The sequence below is a fragment of the Dermacentor andersoni genome, chromosome 4, assembly GCF_023375885.2.
Source record: "Dermacentor andersoni chromosome 4, qqDerAnde1_hic_scaffold, whole genome shotgun sequence".
Taxonomy (NCBI): domain Eukaryota; kingdom Metazoa; phylum Arthropoda; class Arachnida; order Ixodida; family Ixodidae; genus Dermacentor; species Dermacentor andersoni.
Window position 1 is genome coordinate 218019269 of NC_092817.1, and position 27655 is coordinate 218046923.

The following is a 27655-nucleotide window of genomic DNA, read 5'->3' on the forward strand; positions in this document are numbered from 1 at the left end:
CATGTGTGCGCGACGCGAATAATGTAGAACTTTGTGGAAGGCGCGCGGGTCCCAGCGATTAGTCTGGAAAATTGGACGATTAATGTATAAAAGCGCTTGACCCGTTCATCAGATTTCGACAACCGCCGATCGTGTTTGCCGCTACCGTTATTCTCTGAGTGTAGCCTGTTTTTGAGGGCACAAGTTCACTCAATAAAACGCTTGTTTCGTTATTCAGTTTTACTTTACTTACTGCCCTTACTGCCTCAAGGTTGACCTGTTTCTTTCTTGACCAATTTTGATCTTTCTCTCTTCAAATTGTGGTGAATCCTTGCCCTCACTAACCTATGATCACTGCACTTTACCCTTCCTATCACTTCTACATCCAGCACTATGCTGGTATCAGCAGAAAGTATAAAGTCGATTTCACTTCTTGTTTCACCATTAGGGCTTTTCCAGGTCCACTTTTTGTTGCTACACTTCTCGCAAATGTGTTCATTATTGGAAGCTTATTCCTTTGGGAACTCTACCAGCATCTCTCCTCTAGCGTTTTTAGAATCGACGCCCTAGTTGCCAATTGTTTGTTGACCAGCCTGCCTTTTCCCACTTTTGCACTGAAGTCGCCCATTACTACGGTATATTGAGTTTGCCCTGTTCTCATCGCCAATTCAGCATCTTTATAAAGCTTATCTACTTCCTCATCATCGTGACTGGATGTTGGAGCGTAGGCTTGTACTACCTTTAATCTATACCTCTTATTAGGCTTGATTACGACTACAGCTACCATCTCAATATTCCTGTAGAATCCGTCAATGTTGCCCGCTATGTCCCTATGAATTAGGAATCCTACCCCGTATTGCTTCTTATCTCGGAGACCTCTATAGCAGAGAAGACGTCCGTTATTCAGCAATGTATAAGCCTAACCAGTTCTTCTAATCTCATTAAGGCCGATGATATCCCAAACAATGTCTGATAATTCCTCAAAGAGTCCTGTTAAGCTAGCCTCACTCGAGAGGGTTCGGGTGTTAAACGTTGCAAGGGTCCGTTTTCATTGGCGGCCTGTCCGAACGAGAGATTCTTATCACTCTCTGCTGCGTTACAGGTCCGACTGCGGCCTTGGTAAGATGCTCCACAGCTGCTAGGGACTGAGGTCCATTGGGCAATTGAGTGAGCCATGTGGTAGGGGGTGACCGAAAACTGCACCAGGGAGGCTAATTCCTGTGCTGGTGAGGGAGTGTCTTGTTGAAGCTTAGTGGGCCTTCCTAATTTGGTTGTACCTGGATTAGTATAGCCCCAGTTGCTCTCGACATCTTCTGCCGGTGACAGGCGTTCCTCCAAGCCTGTCCAAGGTGTTGTAAAATAAATATCACGCAGAAATCCTACAAACTTCATGAAATCATCCCGGCAACGTTTTTGGCGCTACTTATCGGGAAGTGATAGCAAATCTTACAGTGTAGTCGTAAACAATGCCCTTGTGACTTACCCCGCGGAGATATCGTCATGCTTTAATTATTATTGCTACGGAAAGGAAGAAGCGTAAGGATATTCACTGATAGCTTTTAATTGCGGAGTCAACCAGCCTAGAGCCGCAAAAGAAAATGCAACTCTTCTTTGTTGTCCCCAAGGCCACCATCAGGGTCCTCTTCTTACCACGTTACAGACTGTGACAACATCTTCAGTCAGTTTTTCCTGCTTCAGACCAAGTTGGTTCATTGCCCTTTCCTCAATATCAGTACCGTTTTGCACTAATGCATTACGTAACAGTAACGTACGAAGGAATTATGTCACTTATTTTACACATGGTTGAAAAAATATGGGTTGGCCTGGACAAATACCAAAGTAGATGCGCGATCTCCTTTCTCGCAAAGGAACTTCAGCAGGAGAGAAACACTCCTTTGTCGTGTGTCACTGAGCTTGAACGCCTTTCCGGAAGATGTGCCCTTACCTAAAGGACTTTAGAGTGCCCGTGTGTCAGGGGTATAAGAGCTGCGTACTAACTTAATTGAAGCCTAGCAAAAGTGATAAGGATATTGTTTATATCAATAAAAAAGAAATGCATTGGTAAAACACATCGTAGACTTTTATTTTTACATGAACACTCTTCAAAACAACAAGGTGAAAATTTGTATGAACAAAAGACAAGCGTTACAAAGAAAGACACAGTACTCTGCTTCTCTTTCTCATGAGAAATGTCATGCTCGAATAATAAATACGTACGAATAATTTTTGTCTTGCTCACATAGCCGGCGCAAGTCTGCCCGTTGAGGCATTGGTGAGAGTCACTCAATTTACGAAAATTTTGAAGACGAGGTGCACTAGAGTGGTCGACATGCTTATGTCGTTGACCCTGCCGAGTATAAGTCGTCTGGTTGGCCCTCCTTCACTAGTTAATCCGCCAGCGCACCGTGGTTGGTCTCTCGACGTACCGACTTACTCCACTCAAAGCGCCCCATTCTTCTCTGCAACAAAGTTCATTAGACTCTGGACGAGGCTGGCTTTCGTCAAAATCAGCAAGTACCAAATGGTGGGGAATACTCTTTTATAGCTCGTTTCGAAGAAAATAAAAACACGGTTACGGGCATTCCTGCAGGAGAAATCGAGCTTCTCACCCTCCATATGTTTGGGAACACTCTCTTCTTGCTCACAGGAAATGTGCCTGAATTTTCGAGTAATTTCGTGCGACACCTTTGAACTGAAGCCGTTCGAACCACGAAAGGCAGTTCTCTTGGTACGGCAAACGGCCAGGCTGCATGCGCAGCCGCCTCGTCCTCGTCAACCGTCGCGGAGCTGACCTCACGGTCAGCAAGGAAAGCAGCGCCCCGTGAATTTTTGGCCAGCCGATCGGCGAACGCTGCCTGCGGGCAAACCTGCCGACGTGCGTCTCAGGAACAGTTCATTTCAGACAGTTCGCACTTTCGCAAGGTTTAAGCCGCCGCGACCGGCTGCGACGGCACCAGGGCGGGCGCGACTGTGGTTGCCGGCACCAGCGCTTGCGCCAGCTGCGGCGCGAACGCTGCTGGAGGAGCCGTAGGTTGCACCAGGTAAGACGACGTCGACGTGACGGTCAGTGTGGTCACGTGCGAACTCGAGCTGGTCACGGTCCGGTAGCGCGTGCTGAACGCGTTGTAGATGAGCGTGTAGATTTTGGAGCTGTAGCTCGTGGCCGTTGTCACGGTAGTGTACGTTGACGTCACGGTGGTGTAGCGTGGCGCCGGTGGCTGCGTCGGCACCACACCCAGCTGGGTACCGATGAGCTGCTGCAGCTGTTGCTGCTGGAACTGCTGGAGCTGCAGCGCCTGCGTGTTCAGGTAGGGCACCACACTGGTCGTGTAACTGGTCAGCCTGCGCTCCGTGGTGGACAGCGACTCGGACAGTGTGCGCGTTCGCGTCCGCCGGCCGTCGTAGAAGCTGACCAGCTTGGTGTGGAAGACCGTGTCCGTGGTGGTGTAGACGCTGGACTGCGTCACAGTCGAGTAGAGCGTCGCCTGCTGCTGGTTGAGCTGCTGCAGACCCAGGTAGACCGCCGCCAGCGGATTGTTCGACAGCGCCGCGTTCAGAAACGGGTTGGCCAACTGCACGGGCTGGTCGCCGTCCGACGGCAGCGCCAGGTACGACGCCTCCTGCGACACCGTCCGCGGCTGCTGCTGCGGCGTTGGCGGAGGAGGCGCGCCGGCACCCTGCAAGAAGCGAGTGTTACACAGCGTCAGCAGCACCTTTCTGGCACTCATTTTATTCTCACGATGAAGAAAAGCGGGATGGGCTCTTCCAACAGCCGGAATTCCAGCTCCCTTCATGGCGGCGTCAATCTGTGCGCCTAAACACTAGAAGCGTGGATTGGACTGAAGTGGTTTTGTGCGCAAGAGTTGTACAAGAGCGATGCGCACAGGAGAGAACCAGTGGTCGCGTTAAACCAAGGGAGGCTCCGTGCTACCTGGCGCTCGCAAGTTTCTGCTCGTCGCGAATTCTCAAGAGATGTGAGAGCGGTTGTATGCACAAATCTAGAGTAGTAGAGGGCCTTTAATGTTTTACAGCGAATCTGTATACCTCTAGCGTCTAGGGAAACTTTCGTGTCAGGGTAAGCAAAAAACTCCCCATACGTGGGGCGATCCCGGATATACTGCCATGCCGGGCCGACCCGCGGCGGAGGTGACGCAGGCGTTAAGCATTCCCCACACGTGGGCCGATCCCGAAGATTGTGCAATGCCGAGCCGACCGACGGTGTAGGTGAAGCAGGCGTTAATCATTCCCCACACGTGGGCCGATACTGAAGATAGTGCCATGCTCGCCCGACCCGCAGCGGACGGGAAGCAGGTGTTAAGCATTCCACACACGTGGGCTGATCCCACAAATAGTGCAATGCAGGGCCGACCCGCGGCGGAGGTGAAGCAGCCGTGAAGCATTCCCTACACATGCGCCGATCCCGAAGATAGTGCAATGCCGAGCCGACCCGCCGCGGAGGTGAAGCAAGCGTTAAGCATTCCCTACACGTGGGCTTATGCCGAAGATAGTGCCATGCTGTGCCGACCCGAGGCGGAGGTGAAACGGGCGTTGAGCTCTTCCCACACGTGGGACAATCCTAAAGATAGTGCAATGCCGAGCCGACCCGCCGCGGAGGTGAAGCAAGCGTTAAGCGTTCCCCACACGTGGGCTGATGCCGAACATAGTGCCATGCTGTGCAGACCCGAGGCGGAGGTGAAGCAGGCGTTAAGCACTCCCCACACGTGGGACAATCCCTAAGATAGTGCAATGCCGGCCAAACCGCGGTGGAGGTGAAGCAGGCGTTAAGCATTCCTCACACCAGCGCCGATCCCGAAGATAGTGCAATGCAGAGCCGACCCGCCGCGGAAGTGAAGCAAGCGTTAAGCATTCCCCACACGTGGGCTGACGCCGAAGATAGTGCCATGCTGTGCCGACCCAAGGCGGAGGTGAAACAGGCGTTAAGCACTTCCCACACGTGGGACGAACCCTAAGATAGTGCAATGCCGGGCCGACCCGCGGCGGAAGTGAAGCAGGCGTTCAGCATTCCCCATACGTGCGCCGATCCCGAAGATAGTGCACTCCCGAGCCGACCCGCCGCGGAGGTGAAGCAAGCCTTAAGCATTCCCCACACGTGGGCTGATGCCGAAGATAGTGCCATGCTGTGCCGACCCAAGGCGGAGGTGAAACAGGCGTTAAGCACTTCCCACACGTGGGACGAACCCTAAGATAGTGCAATGCCGGGCCGACCCGCGGCGGAAGTGAAGCAGGCGTTAAGCATTCCCCATACGTGCGCCGATCCCGAACATAGTGCACTCCCGAGCCGACCCGCCGCGGAGGTGAAGCAAGCCTTAAGCATTCCCCACACGTGGGCTGATGCCGAAGATAGTGCCATGCTGTGCCGACCCAAGGCGGAGGTGAAACAGGCGTTAAGCACTTCCCACACGTGGGACGAACCCTAAGATAGTGCAATACCGGGCCGACCCGCGGCGGAAGTGAAGCAGGCGTTAAGCATTCCCCATACGTGGGCTGACGCCGAAGATAGTGCCATGCTGTGCCGACCCAAGGCGGAGGTGAAACAGGCGTTAAGCACTTCCCACACGTGGGACGAACCCTAAGATAGTGCAATGCCGGGCCAAACCGCGGCGGAGGTGAAGCAGGCGTTAAGCATTCCTCACACCAGCGCCGATCCCGAAGATAGTGCAATGCAGAGCCGACCCGCCGCGGAAGTGAAGCAAGCGTTAAGCATTCCCCACACGTGGGCTGACGCCGAAGATAGTGCCATGCTGTGCCGACCCAAGGCGGAGGTGAAACAGGCGTTAAGCATTTCCCACACGTGGGACGAACCCTAAGATAGTGCAATGCCGGGCCGACCCGCGGCGGAAAAGCAGGCGTTAAGCATTCCCCATACGTGCGCCGATCCCGAAGATAGTGCACTCCCGAGCCGACCCGCCGCGGAGGTGAAGCAAGCCTTAAGCATTCCCCACACGTGGGCTGATGCCGAAGATAGTGCCATGCTGTGCCGACCCAAGGCGGAGGTGAAACAGGCGTTAAGCACTTCCCACACGTGGGACGAACCCTAAGATAGTGCAATGCCGGGCCGACCCGCGGCGGAAGTGAAGCAGGCGTTAAGCATTCCCCACACGTGCGCCGATCCCGAAGATAGTGCACTCCCGAGCCGACCCGCCGCGGAAGTGAAGCAAGCGTTAAGCATTCCCCACACGTGGGCTGACGCCGAAGATAGTGCCATGCTGTGCCGACCCAAGGCGGAGGTGAAACAGGCGTTAAGCACTTCCCACACGTGGGACGAACCCTAAGATAGTGCAATGCCGGGCCGACCCGTGGCGGAAGTGAAGCAGGCGTTAAGCATTCCCCATACGTGCGCCGATCCCGAAGATAGTGCCCTCCCGAGCCGACCCGCCGCGGAGGTGAAGCAAGCCTTAAGCATTCCCCACACGTGGGCTGATGCCGAAGATAGTGCCATGCTGTGCTGACCCGAGGCGGAGGTGAAGCACTCCCCACGCGTGGGACGATCCCTAAGATAGTGCAATGCCGGGCCAACCCGCGGCGGAGGTGCAGTTCAGCATTAGGCGGACCACATACACAACTTCACTGGTCATCCTTCTTCACAGAGTGGAAGGGCCCTGAGTTTTTTTTAATAACCACTATGCGTAATAGTTTGCTTAATGAGGGCATCCGTCATTTGCTGATGTTATTTATTACCGCTACCTTTTCCTTCTTAATCATTAAAACAAGTTCCCGAGAAAAATAATAAAGAAAACAAATACGTAAATACAAAGAAATTCTCAACAATGTTGGCGGAAAACTAGGAAACATAATAAATACTACGTGACCAGTTCCTTTCGCAAACCGCCCGCTTTATTCTTGACATGCAAATGATGGTCATATTCCGCGCCTTTCATGGGTGATGACTCTTCCCTCACAGTTCTCGTTTTGGTTTGGCCCTAGGCTTCTGCCTTTGTAGCGGGGCCGACAGCGTCACGTTTTCCGACGACGACATGCGCTCTACCACCATCCTGTGCCAAGACTCGATCTTATTCTGAGCTACTTGAATGACCCGATAAATATGCGCACATATCAGATAAAAATCTGAAGTAAATAATATCGTTTACAGGGCTCTGCTTTGTCTTATTCTTGTTCCTTTATTTACCAATGATTGTACTGAGTCAAGCGACACCGGTAACTCTATGCGGATGACAAAGCGATTATGATCACACACAAATCACTCGAGAGAACAGAGTACACACGAATGACGAATTTGTAAATATGTACGATAAGATGGCCCAACAGCAACTGGGTATTTATTACAAAATATAATTAAAGCTGAGGTTATTCTGCTCGCATTCATCATTCAATGATAAAAGCTTTACTGACTATGTCGCATAGGTGGTGCCACCTCTGATCAAGTTGAAATACATACTAATATTTTCGCAAGACCTCTTGTATTCAGAATGTTTGCGGAAACTTACAATCCGTGCAATTCACATCATTAGAGTTCCGACACGCTTAAATAAGCAAATTGTGCTCCTAATATAACTTAGTGGTGCAAAAATTTGGGGTAGCTAGTGGGTCATGCTTAACTATGCTTACAGCGCTGTCTGTCCCCTAGTCTTTTTCTTCGTCCCCGTTAAGGCTTGCGCTTTAAGCATGCCTATTATTGTTCAGTGTTTTTCACTCCCACATAGTATACACAATCTCGTGGCTATCATTATGCTTTGTATAGTACTCCAGTAGGACGCTTTCGCAAGACGGGATAATTATGTCACCGGGACACTACTCCTTGTCTAAAATCTATTAACTCAATTTCTATGAACTGTACTGAGGCGCGAGATTATGTAACATTTGTGACGTGTAGAGCACAGTGAAAGTCTCGACAGTTTACCTCGTCTGACTTCTCTATAAGAATGGCTGATTGTGATAGTAGAACGGTTCCCTCTGTAGCGCAGATAGACAGTCGTTCGCGACAGCACTGGATCGCATTGATGAAAGAGCATTGCCAAAACAAAACATTTTGGAATAACAACCTCACAAGCCGTTGTAGCAGAGGGCTCCGAATGCATTGCTCTAGTTATTACGAGCAACAAACCTGCTAACTTGCAAGCTGTTATCCTGCGCTACGAACGGCAGTGATTGCGTGCTTGTGTTCTGTTTCTATCTCTATCTCTCTTTATTTCCTTCTTCTCTTTCTACACCCCACGCCTAGAAGAACTTGTAACCGGACTAATTGGCAGTTCCTCATAATAAGCGCTTAGAGGGCAAGAATATACACTCACATACCCGCACGCACTCACTCACACAAACCAATATGGCTCATAAACAGTTCACAATGAGAGCTTGTGTCCAAGAGGGGGTTCCTTCTTTAGGTGATTGTGTGCGGGCTTCTCTGTGTTTTTTCTTGCGTCCTGAAGCTGTTACCAAAACTTCCACCAACGTAGCCTCCCCCCCCCCCTCCCCCCCCCGTGTGCGGTAGCAAAGTGATTTGTTGCTGCAGATAAGTTTTGAGGAATTCAGCAAGGTGGAGGGAGGTTCACGAGAGGAAAAATCAACACCCACGCGTATGTAGCCCGAAGTTACGAAGGAAGCCAGCTCGGGCTTCTCGAAAACAAAGCTTCGTAGATGAATAAAACTTCGTCCTGGGCGGGGAGTCGAGCACGTGACCAAGGCTTTTCCGGGGTGGTCCCTCTGCCACCTTAGCTAACCAGGATGCTAGGCAGTTGCAACGCGAGTGCGAATTAATCGACTACTTGAAGCACAAGCAAACTGACGGACCTTTCTCCACTTAGCGGAATTCCGTAGAACTGATTTGCCATATCCAGTGTCCTGGTCCTTCGAGTCGTCGATTAATTCGCCTTCGCACTGCAATGTGCTAGCCTCCCGGTTAGCTCAGATGGCGCAGAGACCACCCGGAAAGGCGTTGGTCCCGGGTTCGAATAGCGGGCCAGGATCAAGTTTTCTTCATTTACGAAGCTTTGTTTCTTCGAAACCCGGGCGGGCTTCCTTTGTAGATTTGTTCCGCACAGGGGTGGATGTCAGTTTTTCCTTTCACGGATTTCTTCTAGTTGACCTACCCACCTTTCTCGCTTCTTTCATCTCTTCCTCTGCTAGTCACAATTGCTAATACTGCCTAGACGTGACAGTCAACAGCGGCACTCTAATTAGGTTATAATATTAAAACCGCGAAATGTATAATAAGCGCCGTACAATCGTGTTCGTTGCCAGCGGACATTTGCACTAAAGTACCTTTTACTGTAAAACGTCGGATAAAGTTTCGGCCGGCACTGAAACTGCAATTCTTAGATGAACCATGATGAAATTGTATATTTGTACGCTTGAAATTTTCTATGTTATACTTTTATTATCGGTTGCATACAAACCGCAGCAGTGTTATCCAATCGCTTTTATTCAGGATACGGAACGCGATGTATTCATAACGATTTACACCTACTTACGTGCACTAGTTCTAGGTGGCCCTTTCGTAACGCATCCGTTACAAGCTGTAGGCCTAGCGATGCACGCAGTTGCTTGACTCGTTGACTGTGAGCAATTAAAAAAGCACAACTGACTTCTTCATCTGCTGCCGTTGCAGTCCATTCCTTCACATAGTCCACAGTTCGAGGAAAACTCGTCAGGCGTGGGTGACAAAAGAACTGGCACTCGCCAAGGTTTAAAAGGAAATAAACCATTAAGTGACGCTTCGAGACCGCTACGGGTCGCTTGCTCACAATGAATATGAGTGCAACAGGGGCGATTATTTCTGCGCTAGGTGGCATACAATGCGCATGCATATCTCGACGAGATCACCCCGTGTCCGATTAATCACGTTTCTAGTCGTTCGAATACGTCAAAATTCTAAGAGTAGTCTAGGCGCTTCTATGGCGCGATTATGCTCGTAGCATCCCAATCGATGATGCGGTAAGTATTCAGGTGACGATCCGCCAAGGCGTTAAAACTTGCCTTGCCCTTCCTGACATCGTGCAGGTGCTGCTGAATCCTTCTTCTAAAAGGCACAGTTTCACCTGAGTAGGATGCGTCGCAGCTCTAGCACGGAATCTTGTGCGATCTTGTGATTACCCCGGGAAGCCTTTTCCAAAGGGTATTTCACGCGTACGAGCTTCTGTCTTTGTTTGTTGGCCCGTGTGCGATTTTTACGCCGTATGTGTCGGAAACTCCTGCCAGTGCTTCACCGATTCCTTGCGCGTAGGGGAGAGCCGCCCCTTCACGAAGGGCACGGCCACCGTTTCCCATAGGCCGCGGGATCGAATCCCGGCCACGGCGGCCGCATTTCGAAGGGAAGCGAAATGCGAGAACACCCGTGTACTTAGATTTAGGTGCGCGTTAAAGAACCGCAGGTGGCCGAAAGTTCCGGAGTCCTCCACTACGGCGTGCCTCATAATCAGAAAGTGGTTTTGGTACGTAAAACCCCATAATAATAATAAAAAAAAACTTTTCCCATGCGCCACTTTTTATTCTACTACGCCCGCAAGCAACTAAGACGTTCTAGGTTACGCAACAATTATTTACTCTCTTTTGCACGAAACACTTTTCAGGAGGCGCCAGGCGTTCAAGTATCCCTTTGGGTCCATGCGCTTATGCCTCGGTCTGCAGACTCGTTTAACAATTGTACGCTGTACGGGGTCGCTCCCCAGGCTGTATGAACTTTGGTAAATATTTGGGCGCGTTATGGCCGTCGCAGCGCCGTTATAAGCGCGTGTTACGATGTCTGTCCGCAGTCCACGCTGCTCGAATCTTACTATCTCACTGCCTGTGTCTGTAGGTGCCAACTGTATTACACTTGCCTGCTATACAAGGCTGCTAACGACACAATTAGTAATTAATTATGGACGTTACGTTTAATCTAACCCACGTCTAAATACATTACAGCACCACATCATTAGTGGTAACTTTCACCTTGCTTCGTTTCACCTCCTCTGTGTCTGTAATCGATGCCGCAAAAGCTCAAGTGCGAGAATGAGGCAGAGTTTGCCACCTAGAACAGGAACGCTTGTTCAAAAGCTGCCACTGCCCGAGCCCTCGAAATGCAACCAAGTTCCCAACAACAGTCCCCTCGCGCAGTAGAGAGAGTGCGCAGTTTACGGAGCTTGCGATATAAGATTATGCGTTCAGGACCTAATTAAACGCTACGAGATTAACTTGGTTATTTACGCACATACCTTGATATTTACTTAGTGTCTTAGTCAGGTAAACTCTATTTCATAATCTCTATTTCAGAAGGAACTATCCTATAAAGATGTCCAGCCTGCAGATTTTCTAATCTTATCACTGAACCCCATGCTCTGCGAGACCCGCCCTACATAGCCAGCGCAACTTCGTTTCTACCTGTCAACCAGAACATCAACTATCCCCGTTCGCCTTCTGATCCAGATCAGCTGTCTTACTGCGCGATTGTTTGTTTTTTCTCAAGATTCGTTTTAATCCAAGTATCAGCTTTATGGGTTAGTGCTGGCATAACACACTTAGGTTTTACATATTTAAAATATAGCGTGTCCTTAATGGCGCGAGAGGTTCAGGAAATACCGAAAGTTGGGCGAGTTGGTATGCATCCATATCTAAGAAAGTTGTAAGCAGCGCAACAAAGCCCCGCAGACGAATGCCTCGGTCGGTCTGTTCTCTCGGCCCGTTTTCTGCGTCTTCTTGCGCTGTTTGCAACTTTCTTAAATACGATAATGTTATGCGCCCCAGCCAATGTTTATCTGGCGTATCGATACGCTCCGGTCTTCTGTGTTGTCGATTCACTGAAAATTTCACCTCGACCCAAGCAAGTTAACTGCGGCGCTACAGCTCGACTGCGCTTCATTTACACTCAACGACGCTTCTTGAGACGCTCCTTCGGTTGAAGGGCGGCGCTGTGCTCTGTGACAGGGAAGAGCTTCGAGACGGAGCCTCGTGCAACGTTTGGTGCGCGCAGCCCGTCAGATAGCCGTCCTTGCGTGGTACTAAGGCACATGTGCGTTGTGTTTGCTCCAACACGGCAAGGATTCACACCTCAGCACGGCGATGTCTGCCAAATTATTGGAAAGCGGACGTGCCGATCGTAACCTTTTCCATTTTGCGAGTGGATGAGGGCGCGCGCGTGCGTGCGTGCGTGCGTGTATGTGTGCGCGCGTGCATGCGCGTGCATGCCTGCGCATGTGTGTGCGAATGCGCGTGCATTCCTGTGTACGCGTCTGCGAGTGTGTGGCTGGGTGGGTGTGCTTGCGTGCGTGCAGGTGTGTATGCGTGTGCGTTCGTGTGTGCGTGTTTGTCTGTGTGCGTGTACATGCCTACATATGCGTGTGCGTGCATGCCTGTGTATGCATGTGTGTACGTATGTGTGGGTGCGTGCATGTCTGTGTATGTGTGTGCGTGTGTCTGTGCCGTTGTGGGCTGGCATGTGTGCGTGCGTGGGTGTGCTGTGTGTGCGTGTTTGTGTGCATATGTGTGATGGGTGGGCGTGCGCACCTGTGTGGGTGGGTGTATGCGCGTGCGTGCATGTCTGTGTATGTGTGTGCGCGTGTGTGGGAGGACGGGTGTGTGTTTTGCGAGGGTGGGAAGGTGAGCGCGTGCGTGCGTGTACACGGTTGGGTCGGTGGGTGCATGCGTGCGCGTGCGTCCCAGTGTGCCTGCGTGTGCGTGGGCTGGTGCACGCGTGTGTGTGCTGTGTGTTTGCGTGTGTGTGTGGAGGGAGGTAGTGCGTGTATCTGTACATGTGCGTGCGTGCGCGTGCATGTCTGTGTATGTGTGTGCATGTGTGGGTGGGCCGGTGGGTACGTGCGTGCGTATGTGTGAGTGAGTGTGTGCGCGCGCGTTTGAATGAGAGCGAGAGATAAAAGGTGGCGGAAAACTATGTGGGAAAAGGCACATAAGTTTCGCATTCGGTGAAGTAGTTTGGCTGCCTAGTTCTGTCGACCCAACTTTATATACGTTTTACCTTTTTGTGCAGGCGCGGCCCTTTCGCTAAACAACTTTCGAGAAGTATACATAAGTCGTTTTAATTGAGAGTGCTGCTTTTTTAATTAATAAAGGGAAAATCAGACATCCACCCATTTCTAGCATATGCTACAAACGAAACCCATACGGGTTCCTCGAAAGAAAAGCCACGCAGTTGAAGAAAAATTCGTCCTGGTCCGGGACTCGAACCCGAGACCACCGCCTTTCCGGGGCAGCCACTCTACCATCTAAGTGGCCTCACGTTTCCTCTGATAATTGTAATGGAACTTAGAATGCCAAAATGTACTGGCGTACTCGCCGTTACGGATATTTCTTGGCTGCACAATAATTAGATTAGCACACATACTGCTTTTTGATGCGATTTATTTCAATGATTTCGTTATGGAGGTTTTAAAGCCTCAAGGAATTGAAATATCTCTTGAAATTCCAAGCAGTAAAACTCAAGAAAGCGTGAACACGAACACTCCGGCGTGTTATTTGCGAAATGTTTTAGCATGCATCAGCTAGCACTGTTATTCCCATGAACGAAGGAAAGAGAAAGAAAATACACGAAAGAAAGTACTTTTTCACTGCATACATTCAGCAGAGTCTGGAAGTACTGCTCCGAGTCAAGATCGAGCGTGACGTTGCGCTCGTCGAAGGCCAGCAGGTCGCCAGGCGGCATGGTGCGATACGCGGTGACGATCTTGCGAATGATGAAGCTCTCCGTTAGGGTGTGCGTGGTGGTGGCCAGGCCGTCAAAGATGGGCACCAGCGAAGTGCGCCACGAATGCTCCGTCGTTGAGTACACCCTGCATTGGGACAACGTGTTACGCAAACGCCAACGTTTCGCGCGACTCATAAAAAAACCATCAGCCAGCCCACTTTGTGAAGGTGGTTGATAAGTGAAGCTGTTTAGCACACGGCATGGAGGTGACACATAATTTTCAACAAAGGTACTGTCTTGACGGGTGGTCATCCTGACGAAAGTACGGTACGCACACTCATCTATAGTTTTGGTGGGTGGTCAACATTTCAGTCGCAATAGCCACCACATTATTTGATGATGTCAAATCGATGCACGTACACCACTGAGTGGTGGGTTGGGCCGGACCGGTGTGGCATCGCAAAGGATATGCCTGCAACACGGAACGCCTAAACCACTCCCTTTTCGGTGCCGGCACACCCACATTTAAATTACCGGCAACAAGGACAGTGTAATCGCAGCTAATTCACACAGTGAGTAGCTGTGATCCTTACGAGACTATGAGTCAATGTATGTTTTGCTTGCTTAGGGGGGTATGAGCCATTGCTCACGGGGGTATGAACGATTGATGATTACAATTTTCGACATGCTGTTCTGTATGTCGTATGGGTGATTATAAAGAATGTAAGAACTGTTCGCTTCACTTTGCAGAGTACGTACTGAGGGCCTTACGGGGCTATGAGCCATTGCATTTTTGCTTGCTTACTGGAGTATGAATGCTTTCAAGGGTATGAGCCATTGATGATGACAGCTTTTGTTCACGGAGAACAAAAATGCATGGAACGCTAGCCAAATACAGCTTCGGTGTAAAAATAAAGCGCGTTTCAAAAGGCAGCGAACGCAGAGGATTGCACTTCGTTGTCCAGCCTTCATGTTGTTGGTCTTGTTGGTACTTGCTCACAGCCATAATAGCTGTTAGAGGAGCAAATATGCACTGAAACAGAGTTGCCATTTAGCGGCTATTATGTCGCAGAGCAGTCTTTGAATCTTTTAATTCTCTGAGCTTGGAGTGTGTATTAAAGCCCGAACACAGCTGTTTCTTTGTCTTGAGTCTTGATGTACGCAAGGAGCCTAAATCCCTCCGCCCCCTCCCTCTCCAAATACTCTTCATTTTACCATGATGAAATGTCCTCCTGCAGGCCTAGAATATATGCAGAGTCGTACGTAATTCGGACCGCAAAGCCAATTAAGAATAAGAGAAATGCATATTTCCAATGTCAAAAGTGAAGGAATAGCCTTGACAGCTTCCGCAGAGCAATCACATCACGCAATGTTCAAGTGCGCTATTACAGTGCAACGAGCAGCTGCCACACATATAATAGAAAAATATCAGCTGAATTCGGAGAAAAAAAAAGAAAGTTTACATATCCGAGGCACATCCTTCCTCATCGACTGCAGCAACATCTTAACCAAGCAGTGGATTCTATTCAAATATAGTTATGGCAAAACATATTTAAAAAAACTGTTCTCTATAAAGCTATAGAGCTGGAGCCTGCCGTCCTCGTTTGCTACAATTCTGTTCGGCAATCGCGTTTGGTTTGGACCCGCGAGAGGAAAAAGGCATACACGGCCAGCATCGAACGCAAGAATTTCAACATGCGCCAATTCTTCATTACGTGCGCGCTTATTTCCATCAGAAATTTTCATGAGAGGGAGGACTTCATTGTTGAAAAATGGGCTTAGAGGAGCGTAGTCCAGAACTCCAGTGGCCACCGCCACGCACCGGTCGAGGAGGCTCAGTTGAGTATCCAGGTCAGGATGATTGCCTACAGCTTCCTAAAAGGATGCTGTGCTAATTTCTGTGAATTTTCTGTAATTTCTGGGGCCGTGATTTACGCTGCAATGTGACATGGGGCAACAATGGCCTCGCCCCACACCAGGGGCACGATATGGTTGTTATACCTGGTTGGCCAGATGGCATGTGTAAGGATTGGGGTCGGGCATGAAATAGATGGTAGCTGGCCCATGCCGTCGCCCAACTCATCCAAGCTGAGGACATTGTTGAAGGGAAGGATTTGTTCTCATCGAGAACGAGAAATATGAGATTTATTTACAATATTGTAACGTAGATTGAAGACAAGTCTTACAAAATATGCGCTTCTCTTTAATGGCGGGCCAGAAGAAGAGCGTGAAGCGTACGCGCTTCGTCGTCGTCCATGGCGCCGGCCGTTGCGCGCGCCGCCCCGCGGTGCGGGAGCCCCACAGCATTGTGTCGATTGCCTTCCATGCGAAAAGCAACCGTCTCGGTCGCGTGAAAAAGTTCTTTCATCGACGACAACAAATGGAGCTCCGCAGGTGCATCTCGGCGTTCACGTACGCGCATAGTAGGGTTTCATGCGCACTACATGAACAACTTCAGCGCGAGGATGACGACGGGGCGAACCGGAGTCAGAACTGCAGGGGGCGACTTCGTAGGTAACTTCACTGAAGCGGCGTGTAACCTTGTAGGGACCAAAATACTGGCGGAGCAACTTTTCCGAGAGTCCACAGCGATGGACGGGCGTCCAGACCCACAGGAAGGCGCCGGTATTGTAATGGACGTCGCGTCGACCCTGATTGTACCGAAGGTGTTGGCATGCTGTTTGCTCCGGATACGATGCCGAGCAACCTGGCGGGCTTCTGCAGCTCTTTGTACCAACTCTTCTACGTGTTCGCTGGTCGGGTATTATCAGCCAGAGGTAGCAAGGCGTCAAGTGTGGACGTGACGTGACGGCCGTATACAAGCTCGAACGGCGTATACTGCGTAGTCTCCTGTACAGCAGCGTTATACGCGAAGGTAACGTAGGGTAAAATCTCGTACCATGTCTTGTACTCTACGTCGATATACGTGGAGAGCATATCAGTCAGCGTTCTGTTCAGACGTTCCGTTAATCCAATGGTCTGAAGGTGATACGCAATGCTCTTGCGGTGAGAGCAATGCGTCAGCTGGAGAACGTCCTGCATAAGTTCGGCTGTAAATGCTGTACCGCGGTCGGTGATGAGAACAGACGGTGCACCATGTCGTAGGACGATGTGGCGTACAAAGAACTTGGCCATTTCATACGAGTTTGCTTGCGGAATAGCTTCGGTTTCGGCGTACCGAGTTAAGTAGTCGGTAGCGACGACTATCCATTTGTTGCGCGAAGAGGTTCACTGGGAATGGCCCAAGTAGATCCATTCCTATTTGTTGGAACGGTGCTTGAGGAGGGTCCACAGGGTGGAGAAAGCCAGCCGGTTTAACTGGTTGTTTCTTCGGCGCTGACAATCGCGGCCGGTCTTCCCGTACCGCTTCACAGAGGAATAAAGCCGGGGCCAGTAATACTTCTGCCGTATCCTTGCTAATGCTTTAGCGAATCCCAGGTGTCCCGCGCATGGCTGATCATGGCAGGCTTGCAACATGTCTTGGCGCAGCGCCGACGGCACGACAAGGAGGTACGTATTGGGACCGCTTCTGCAGTTTTTCCTGTAAAGGACGTTGTTGTGCAAGTGATACGATGATAAGCCGCGAACGAGCGAGCGGGGTAAAACACCTTCAGCTCCTTGAAGGTGCTCGATCAGCGGAAGCAGCTCAGGGTCAGCGCACTGGTACCCAGCCATCTTTATGGCGTCAATAACGCCGACAAATGGCAAGTCATGGTCAGGGTCTGATGACGTCGTAGGGAGTGGTGCACGTGACAAGCAGTCAGCGTCACTATGCGTCCTCCCAGATCGGTAGACAACTGTTATGTCGTACTCTTGTAAGCGCAGGCTCCAACGGGCTAGTCTGCCTGAAGGATCCTTGACGTTGGCAAGCCAGCACAGGGCGTGGTAATCGCTGACAGCCTTAAAGGGCCTACTGTACAAGTAGGGTCGGAATTTACCAATTGCCCACACAACCGCTAAGCATTCTTTATCAGTGGTTGAGTAGTTCTTCTCAGCCTTGGTGAGACTGCGGCTTGCATAAGCAATGGGGCGTTCCGAACCAGCTTCTCACTGCACAAGAACTGTACCGAGACCCGTATTACTGGCGTCAGTATGGATTTTAGTGTCAGCGTCTTCGTCGAAATGAGCAAGTATCGGGGCCGCCTGCAAACGCTGGCGCAATTCATTGAACGACTGCTGCTGCTCGTCCGCCCAAATGAAAGGCACATCGTCGCGTGTAAGCCGTGTCAGAGGCTCAGCAATTCTCGAGAATCCCTGGACAAAGCGCCTATAATATGCGCACAAACCAAGCAAGCGTTGGACAGCCTTCTTGTCTGTGGGTGGCGAAAACTCGGCGACGGCAGCTAACTTGTCTGGGTCTGGTCGGACGCCTTTAGGATCAACGACATGGCCAAGAAATTTAAGCTCTTGGAACCCGAAGTAGCACTTTTCAGGCTTGATGGTGAGGCCAGCAGTACGGATCGCAGCGCGGGCACCCTCGAGCCGTGCGAGATGTTCGTCAAGCGTGCTCGAGAACACGACGACGTCTTCCAAGTATACGAGGCAGGTTTGCCATTTGAGTTCAGCAAGCACGGTATCCAACATCCGCTGAAAGGTGCAAGTGCGGAACAGAGACCGAAGGGGACAACTCTGAACTCATAAAGCCCGTCAGGTGTCACAAACGCTGTTTTTTCACGATCCTGTTCATCAACTTCGATTCGCCCATACCCCTATTTAAGGTCCAACGAAGAAAAAAACTTGGCATGTTGTAGACGATCTAATGCGTCGTCGATGCGGGGAAATGGATAAACATCGCGCTTGGTGACATTGTTCAATTTCCTGTAATCTACACAGAACCGTAGTGTGTTATCTTTCTTTCTGACTAACACTACAGGGGAGGCCCACGGGCTTGTGGACGGCTAGATCACGTCATCTTGGAGCATCTCTTTCACCTGATGCTTGATCGCTTCCCGTTCCACCGGAGACACTCTGCAAGGATGCTGACGAACAGGAGTGCAGACTCGTCCGTAATAATGCGGTGCTTTGTGATGGACGTGCGCCGTTCTTTGGACGACATTGAAAAACAGTCCGCAAATTCATTCACGAGACTCAGTAGATGGTCTTTCTGATGGTCTGGCAGAGCAGCGTTAACGTGAATCCGATCTTTTAGGCTGGGTAACTCAGATTGCCGAGACGATGCGATTTCCAATGTGGCAATGTCAGTGACATCAATGATTTCGCGAAGAAATGCGATTGTCGTTGCTCGCGGTGCATGCCGATACTCGTTGCTAAAGTTTGTTACCAAACGACTGAACATTTGTTTCGCACCTGAAGAAGCCCTCTGGCTATGCAAATGTGGCGCTCAAGAAGCAGGGGGATGTTGGCCTCAGCAATTCCTTCGGCGTCGTCTTCCATGTCGCATCGGACAAGGGTAAGCAAGCTGCTCTTGGGTGGCAACGTGACGTGATCGTCACCTACGCGAAGCGCGATGTCACTGTCGTTGTCATTACTGTTCACTATGGCTTGCGTAGTAGCGAAGCTAACTCTGGACTCTTGCAGGTCGATGATGGCACCGTTTGCCTGAAGGAAATCCATGCCAAGTATCAGGTCCTTTGAACATTCAGGAAGAATGACGAAGTCGCCGACGTACGTGAAGCCCCGAATGTTGACTCGTGCCGTGCACCGGCCCATTGGAGTTATGAGGTGCCCTCCTGCAGTACGAATTTGAGTTCCGGTCCATTGCGTCGAAACTTTGTTCAGTGTGCGCGCGAGATTCTGGCTCATTACAGACGTGTCCGCACCCGTGTCGATTAGCGCCGTGATTTCGTGGTCATCTATGGTAACTGGTACGCCGCAAGATACTGACACCGAACTACACTGCTTTCTCTGCGTCTCAATTACATCATCTCGCGGTCGTCGTAATGGAGGATCTTCAGCTTTCGCGACGTCAGCCACTTCACCTCCGCAGGTCGCTGGACTCAGTTTTCCCGGGAGGCAGGGCTGGGTGAGCGACGCCTTGTTGCGCTCGGCGTGAAGACAGGGCTGGAAGACCTGTATCGGGAAGGTGACGGTGACCGGGGGTCACGGAATCGTGGGCCAAACGAGCTCCTGGCGTCCGCGAGGTAGGCTTCAATCTCGAGGGGGCGTTCACCATTGCGTGGGCAAGGCGCATTCAGTGAAAATCCACGGAGCTCAGCTCGGCGGTAAGGACAGGCCCTGTAGAGGTGATCGGCTTCACCGCAATGAGAACACAAGGGTCTCCGGTGTGCAGTGCGCCATACGTCGCTCTTGCGGAGTGGTCGCGTTTCAGCCATGAATGGCATGCGGCGAGTCCTGAAGTCGGCAGTTGCTTGTTAAACGGCGCGCACACCATGAAAGTCCGGGACATCGCGCGCATCGTGAAAAGTCGGAGACAACGAACTTCGCGCAGCTTCCGCATACGACATGCGAGGCCGTGGCTGCCGTACCTCGTGCTCTGGTGCCTCGCTTCGCTCCGGGACTTCTACTGCGTGCCTGATTTCTTCCCGGACGACCTCAGCCAGAGCGAGTCGCGGTACCGATACCGGAGCCACCTGAAGCTTTTGGAGCTCCTCTCGAACAACAAGCCTAATGAGCTCCCGCAAGGCGTCGGTATTGTCCAAGGGTATAGCGAGACTCTCACGCGATAGGGACGACACGTCGCGGTTGCACTGCCTTGTTCGTTGCTGCAGTGCCTTTTCCATTGATATGGCTTCCGCGAGAAACTCTGCGACGGTCTTTGGTGGGCTGCGTATTAGGCCACCGAATACCTCTTGCTTGACACCAGGCATCAGCTTCTTGATCTTCTTTTCTTCCGGCATGGATGGATGCGCGCGTCGGAAAAGTCGACACATGTCTTCGACAAACATTGCGACGCTTTCGTTCGGCCGCTTACTCTCGTCTGAATTGCAGATTCAGCTCGCTCCTTGCGATCGAGGCTGGCGTATGTGCTGATTAGCTGGCGTCGGAATTCGTCCCATGTCGATAAGGCCGCTTCACGGTTCTCAAACCATGTCCGCGCGTAGTCCTCGAGGGCAAAGTAGGCGTTGCGTAGCTTGCGCTCTGGAGTCCAGCGGTAGTGTTCTGCGACACGCTCAAAGTGATCGAGCCGGTCCTCAACATCCTCGAAAGTGACCCCATGGAAGGATGTGGGGATTCGCGGCTGGTTAAGGACCACCTCGGTCGGTGCGGTTGAGGAGGAAGACGGAACTGATGTACTCATCATTCGGACTCGATTGGGTAGAGGCTCGTGCTCAGGTGCCAGTCCCTGAAGTCGACGGCTTGTCCGTACGTGAACAGGAGTCAGCTCGACCGGACTTCGTGCTGCGCTTGTAGACGGCGTTCGATCTGGGCGTGGTAGCATGTACCCCGCACCTCCACCAGAAAAATGTAACGTAGATTTTAGACGAGTCTTACAAAATATACGCTTCTCTTTAATGGCGGGCCAGAAGAAGAGCGTGAAGCGTACGCGCTTCGTCTTCCATGGCGCTGACCGTTGCGCGCGCCGTCCCGCGGTGCGGGAGCCCCACAGCATTGTGTCAATATCTACATAAAGGGTGCAGAACGTTACATTTCATCAGTTTAGCATGACTGAAAGAGAATGCACACCTGAGGAGCCGCCAACGGCTTGTTAAAAACACTCTGTCCTCTCTAGATCCCTAGGTAAGGGAAAACGGCCTTTCAACCTTCGACAAATGGGAGCGTCGAAAGACATCGTAGCCGACCCGCCTTTGAGGGGGAAGGTTTATACACTCACTTCAGCACAGGTTTCACTGAATGCACCGAGGTGAGAGGGTTTTCGCAGACAGATGTCTTGACCCGAGCAGGCGCCTCTTAATCCCAGTCTGGACTCCGCAGTCAGTGGTCGCCGCGTCTGTCCATTGACTGTGACGGCTTTTGGGGCACGTGAAGCCGCACCGCAAAACATCTTCCAGGAGTTCCCCCGCTCCAACGAAATCGTGACGGCGACGGTGAATCCACTAACAATACTTGGTCTGCCGACCGCGTCTAGACATGCAGGCGCCGATTGGTTATTGACGCGGCGCATTGTCGTCCTCACAAAGCAAGTCGCAGCAGCGGGCTGGGAGGGTTCGGAGGTCGCTTCTCCTCTAGATCGCCAGCCCCCACAGGCCGATCGTAACACATGCCACCGCCTCATGTCTGGGTACGCGTACGTCTAGATTTTTCTGTATTGCCGAACCTCGTACACTGTTAATTGCGGGTTTGGCGCGTCGATTCTTGGTCCTGAACGGCGTTGTTGATTTAAGACACTGCACGCCAGTATTTATTACTCGTTGGGTTCGATTAGTGTGTCCCTCCTTGCGGATGCTGAAGCATTGCGAACAAGAGCGGCTGCCCCTGTGTTGCCGGTAACACCCACACGGGCCGGAGACTACACAATGTAATGTTCTTGTCTTAGTTATTCGTACAAGATGTTAAGGGCGGCCCTGGAAATACTTCCGTGGATGAAGAATCGGCAAGCCACGTACGAGTCCGTGAAGACGTAGGCGGGCCTGTCTTCTTCCCCCCCCCCCCCATGTCTCTATCCCTAGGACTACTGCAGCCGCCTACGCTGTGCTGATGCTGGCCGTGCGGACCGAAGCTGTTGTCACGGCTCTTGGTTATCCGGAGGCTCTCGAAGCAGCCGTAATAGTGTGACACCTAATGCCACGTCAGTGTAAATTGTATCGTGCTTATTGGCGGATCGTTTTCCTAATTGTTGTGCGCGAGTTTAAAGTCGACGGTCGCGGCGTACTAGAGGACACTTTCGAGACTATCAGCTATAAACATGAAAAAAATTTTGGAGCCCGCTTCTGGCAATGAGAAAGCATTTTCACATTCTTTGTCAACGTCGCGTACAAACGCAACACAGCAAAAGTTGTTCCCTTCAAAGGCCGTTGGGCGCCATTCATCAGTACAGCCGGCTAGGATATGTGCACGCGCGGGCTAACAATACCACAGCCAGCGGCTGCGCAAGAAGCACTGCTGCATTCGCGCTTCTCCGCTCGCTGTAGCCTGCAAACAGCAAATCCCCATGGTCGCGCAATAGTCTTTACTCGTTTTGCTGTAAGCCGCTTTTAATTTTCCACTTGTCTTCGAGAGCATGTGAAAGGCAAAAGTCACCTGCACATCAACGAATCGTGTTTTTTTTCTTTTACTCAGCCAAAGTGAAAGCGCCGGTTGGCGGTGCGCTCTCTCAACGCCTCCTAAGAGACTGCAGCCGAGGAAGAGACACGCCGCGACCATTAACTTGTTTCAACTTCTCAGAGCAATCTCAATCAACCGAACGAACGACCAGAGGAGCCTGCATCGATGAACAAGCTATCGATAACGCGAACGGCTGATCGCGCAAGTACGACGACAGCAAAAAGGGAACAGACTAGAGCGTGATCAGCTCCTCTTCTTTAGAAAAGTGCCCCCGGAAAAAAGAAGCGTGGAGAAAGGACACGTTTAAGACGAGAGGGGCGCTTGTCCTCTCCTGTACGTGTTCTTTGTTGGCGTCCTTTCTGAGCCGTCCATTTCCTGAAGCGTGACACATCAACTAGCTCAAAACCAAGATTCTGCTTTTGTTCGTGCCGTGCTACTAGCCACTTTATCTGACAGTGCCATTGGTGATACATTTACGCGTCTGTCCTATAAGTTTGAAATATTTTTAGCTTCTTTGGCCAATGGCGTCCGGCAGGACGAGCACGGCGCGTACCAGCGTACGCGACCGGCGAAAAGCGGCCATATTGGATTTTGTTCTCACAAAAAGAAAAGTGTACTTCCGCTTCCGGATTGAGCAACGTCATCTGGCGTCCACCTAAGTAAGTTCCATGCGCTGCCGCTGCTTATTTTCGAACCACTGCGAAAGGTAGTTTCCCTTCTCTAATTTGTTTCTTTATTCTATGCGCACATACTCAGTAACCGAAGTCGGAGAGACGTTAATCGAAGAGCCGCAGATACCTAGTGCATTTGTGGCGCGGCTCGCTAAGGCATTGGAATGAAAGCCGTTCGTTGAAAAGCTGCGCATTTCCAGTGCATTTGTGGCGCAGCCTACCAATGCGCCGGGTTGCTGTCATTGAGGATCCCTTCTGAGCTGGATTCAATTCCGCGCAGCATGCGAGAAATTTAAGGGATCTTTTTTTGTCGTTATAGCACGGCACATTCCCGGTGTGACGCACATACCCAAATCGGGAGTCAAGGACGTTCATAGAAGTGCGGCACATACCTACTGGCACATACCCGGTAAGCCAAGTTGACATCAAAGAGGCTCTTTGGAAACTGGCACAGACCGAGTAGCGCACACCCAGTGCTCCAAGTCGGCGTCGAAGAGTGTTCGAACAGCGGCACCTAGACAGTCCCGCGTCTCCGTGTCCCATGTTGGCGTGTAACAAGTTCGTTGAAGAAGGGCACGTATGTACAAATTTGCCGTATACTGAGTGGCCCAAGCTGGTCCGAAGGTTGGTGTCGAACCCGTTTACTTCAGCACAGCATCCCCTGATGGGTTACCCATTCCACCACAGGCCCCACTACCCCTGCCCATTTCACCGCCACCAATCAACTAGGTAGGCGGGAAAACTGTTAGACACATAGCTACATAGAAAGATACATGCATGGATACATAAATGGAAACCTACAAACATATATAGCCCCCGGAAAGTGCGTAAAGTACCGTAAGAATGCTAATGCATTAAAATACATGCGTGAGGTTGTAATAAGCATGTGGACATGAGTAATGGTGCACATATTCACACTTGTGTACATACTGACACTCACACATTGTTTATCCTTTCCGGCGACTCTTACGACATAATCTTTCTGCGCAAGACGCGCCTTCGGGTGTCAGAACTTTCTCGAATGTTGTCACCAACGCTACAGCGTAAGAATCTCGTCTCATTAGACTCTGTACGCGATGAGAATACTGCTGTATAACTACATTCTCAAAAGTACGTGAGCACTGGGGGATAGGCTGGAACATACAATGACTCACGTGTAAAGGTATAAATAGCCGACGCACTTTACCCGCCGAGTGGGTTTCGACGACTCAGCTCGTTGCTTTCGTCGTGCCTCAGTACTACTTGCTTTTCTGGCCTGGCCAATATTGAGTTTGCTTACCTCACTCGCAGTTTTGTCTCGCTATTCCCCCTTCACTGCAATGCACACGCGTAGTTGTTTCTTCCTAATACCTAGGACGCCATTTTTCCCGCTAACAACTTATACCACAGCGCTGCTTATACCAAGAGCTGCTTATACATGCATCGTGACTTTCTCGAACGTTACCATTGATTCTATCAGTTGCCTATGTTGAACCTTGTCTTATCAGATTGTATGCAACAGGTGAATAGTGTTGTACTTTCTGAAAGGCACGCGGGCATCAGTGATTACGCTGGAACTTTCTTCGAGTCATGTATAAATAGCTGACGCGTCTGACTCGTAGACCGGGTTTGGACGATGGACGTATGGGCTCGTTCCTGTCGTTCTACACGAGTTCATGTGAGCACAACTTCGCCCAACAAAGAATTAGCCTTGTGACTCGCCGCTGTGCGAAATTCTAATCCTTCCCCGTCACGACAACGTCACAATGTCAATATTGTTTTTCATGATACTAACATAAATGCAACCAAGCGCGGATAGCCGACATTTACACCACGATAGATTTTATTGTATCAAGTGTTATGTCACGAAAAGAATGATCAATTTCGACAGTTCTCTTAACGGTGCTTGTGGCAACTGCGAGAACAGACTGTTTATGTATATATTCTTAGTAATCTCCAAATAGTAATCATTAAAAGAAATTATCAATGTGAGGGAACAGATTTTTGGGACTATTATACTGCTTTTCTTTTAATCCTTAAATACTTATGATTATTTCCATATCGTATATTATTTTAACTAGTGCTTTAGGCGGTTAGGCAGGCGCGTTCGACAGTCACTACAGCGTGGCAATATTGAGAATCGACGTAGCGTTTAGAATCGAAGGGTGAAGTGAAGCAGACATTCATTTGTTGCACCTGTAGGAGGGCTATCTCTTGGTGCGCAGCAGAAAAAACTGCAAGCGGGGCACTGCTAGAGGAAATATATTATATTGTCAAAAGCAAATTTCAACAATGCAACATAGCACCCAGAAGAAACCAGTTGAACAAAGCGCTGTGATTCTTCCTGTGTTGCGTTGTACAAGTAATTTTTTACCAAGATGGGGAAACATCGAGAAAATGATAGAGTAAACATGGCCTGGGCTTCCTTCTTAAATTACGAGAGGCCCAGAGCAAACTCTGGCTCTATTCGGGGCTGAGGTATGTGAAAAAAAAAGAAAAAAAATGTAAACGTGGCTAAGGTATTTGGTACCTGCTATGTAGGAATAACGGCGACTCATAGCTAATAAAGATAACCTGGAATTTAACCAGTTGTGAAGAAGAAGACGAGCCTCGCGGCACAGCCGCATCGCCAACGCGCGGCTCGTTTCGGCTCGCGCTGTTGATTGCTGACGTCCGTTTGGACAGGGCTTCGGGCTGTCTCGCCGTTCCCGGTCGCTGTGCCTTCGCATTGGGCGCTGCCAATAAACCTTTTCTCAATTGGTGGAGGTGCTGGGACTCAAACCCCGTCGCTTGAAACCCTGGAGCTGAGATCAAGAACGCTACCACCCGCCATGACCGACAGCTCATCCCAAACGGCACCGACGCCACAGTCCGTCACCTGCACCGGCGTTCCACGACAACGGGACCCCAAGGTCTTCAGCGGTGCAGACGACGAAAACGTAGAAGACTGGTTTGCGTCATATGAACGGGTGAGCGCACACAACAAGTGGGATGATCCAGCCAAGTTAACCCACGTCATCTTTTATCTGGCTGGTGTTGCCCAACTGTAGTTTCACAACCACGAAAGTGACGTACCCACATGGTCAGTCTTCAAGACAACCTTTACGGAAGTGTTCGGACGACCCGCTGTTCGCAAGATACGTGCCGAACAACGCTTGCGCGCCCGAGCACAGCAGCCGGCAGAAACGTTCACAAGCTACATAGAAGACGTCGTGGACCTCTGTAAACGAGTCAACGCCGCAATGCCCGAAGCTGAGCGAATTCGCCATATACTGAAAGGCATCGATGACGGCGCATTCCAGATGCTCCTAGCCAGGGATCCGCGCACTGTGTCTGAAGTTGTCAGCCTATGCCAAAGTTACGACGAGTTAAGCAAGCAACGCGCTTCGACTCGGCGTCCTCTGGGAAGCGACGACTTGTTGGCGAGCCTTGACAACATGTACGACCCATCCTCATTCCTTCAGCGGGTCAAGGACTTCGTGCGTGAGGAAGTTGCGCACCAACTTTCTTTAGTCCCCTTGACTCAGGAGCCCACCTCCCGTCTTCCAAACACGCTCCGCACCCTCATTTCCAAAGAGGTCGCCCAAGTTGTCCCTTCCGCACACCATCAGCCGCCTGCAGCCGCGAATCTCAACTCTGCGCTGGCAGTGCAGCCTGTCGCCACGCCTATCACCTATGCGCAGCCAGTCCTGCCTGTGGCCGCGCCTCTTACGTACGCGCAGGCAGTACGCAGGCCTCCACAGGCGTCTTTCGCGACCCAGTCCCAACCGCTGACACCGGAAGCCCATGCTGCATCTTGGACCGCACCGCGAGCTAATCCTTGGAGGACACCTGACAATCGACCTATCTGTTATTCTTGCTGCACTCCCGGACACGTCGCCTGATATTGCCGCCGTCACCCTCAAGCGTTCGGCGACGTCTCGCGGCCCTTCCAGTACGGCAGCCAGCCATCTCGCCAATACGGCGCTCCTTCACCCCAACCTTACGCTCGTGCTGACGTCCCAGAATTTCCTTCGCGTCGCTCGCCATCCCCTCGCCGACGCTCGCTCTCCCCAATGCGTCGGCGACCCGCACCACCTGACCACGAAAACTGAACGTCGCAGTTCAAGAGGCAACAACTGCACCACATTCGAACTGTCCAAGTCCTCGCGCCTCTCCTGCTAACGTGGTCGAAATTTGTGTAGAAGGTGTTCCTGCATTCGCTCTTGTGGATACCGGCGCAGCCGTTTCTGTGATAGCCGCCAAACTGTGCCGTTCGCTGCGCAAGATGACCACGCCGCTTTCTGGACTG

The 27655-nt window shown here is 51.1% G+C and overlaps 1 protein-coding gene across 1 annotated transcript in view; it reads right to left on the reverse strand.

Moving 5' to 3' along the window:
• Window positions 1-2041: 2041 nt before the first annotated feature.
• LOC126538447 (uncharacterized) overlaps window positions 2042-27655 on the reverse strand; it is a 432420-nt gene continuing 406806 nt past the window's right edge. The window contains exons 7-8 of the mRNA XM_050185288.3: window positions 13502-13715; window positions 2042-3656 (exon numbers count right to left, since the gene is read on the reverse strand). Of these exons, the coding sequence (XP_050041245.2) occupies window positions 2904-3656; window positions 13502-13715 (967 nt within the window). The 3' untranslated portion in view covers window positions 2042-2903. The remainder of the gene's footprint in view (window positions 3657-13501; window positions 13716-27655) is intronic.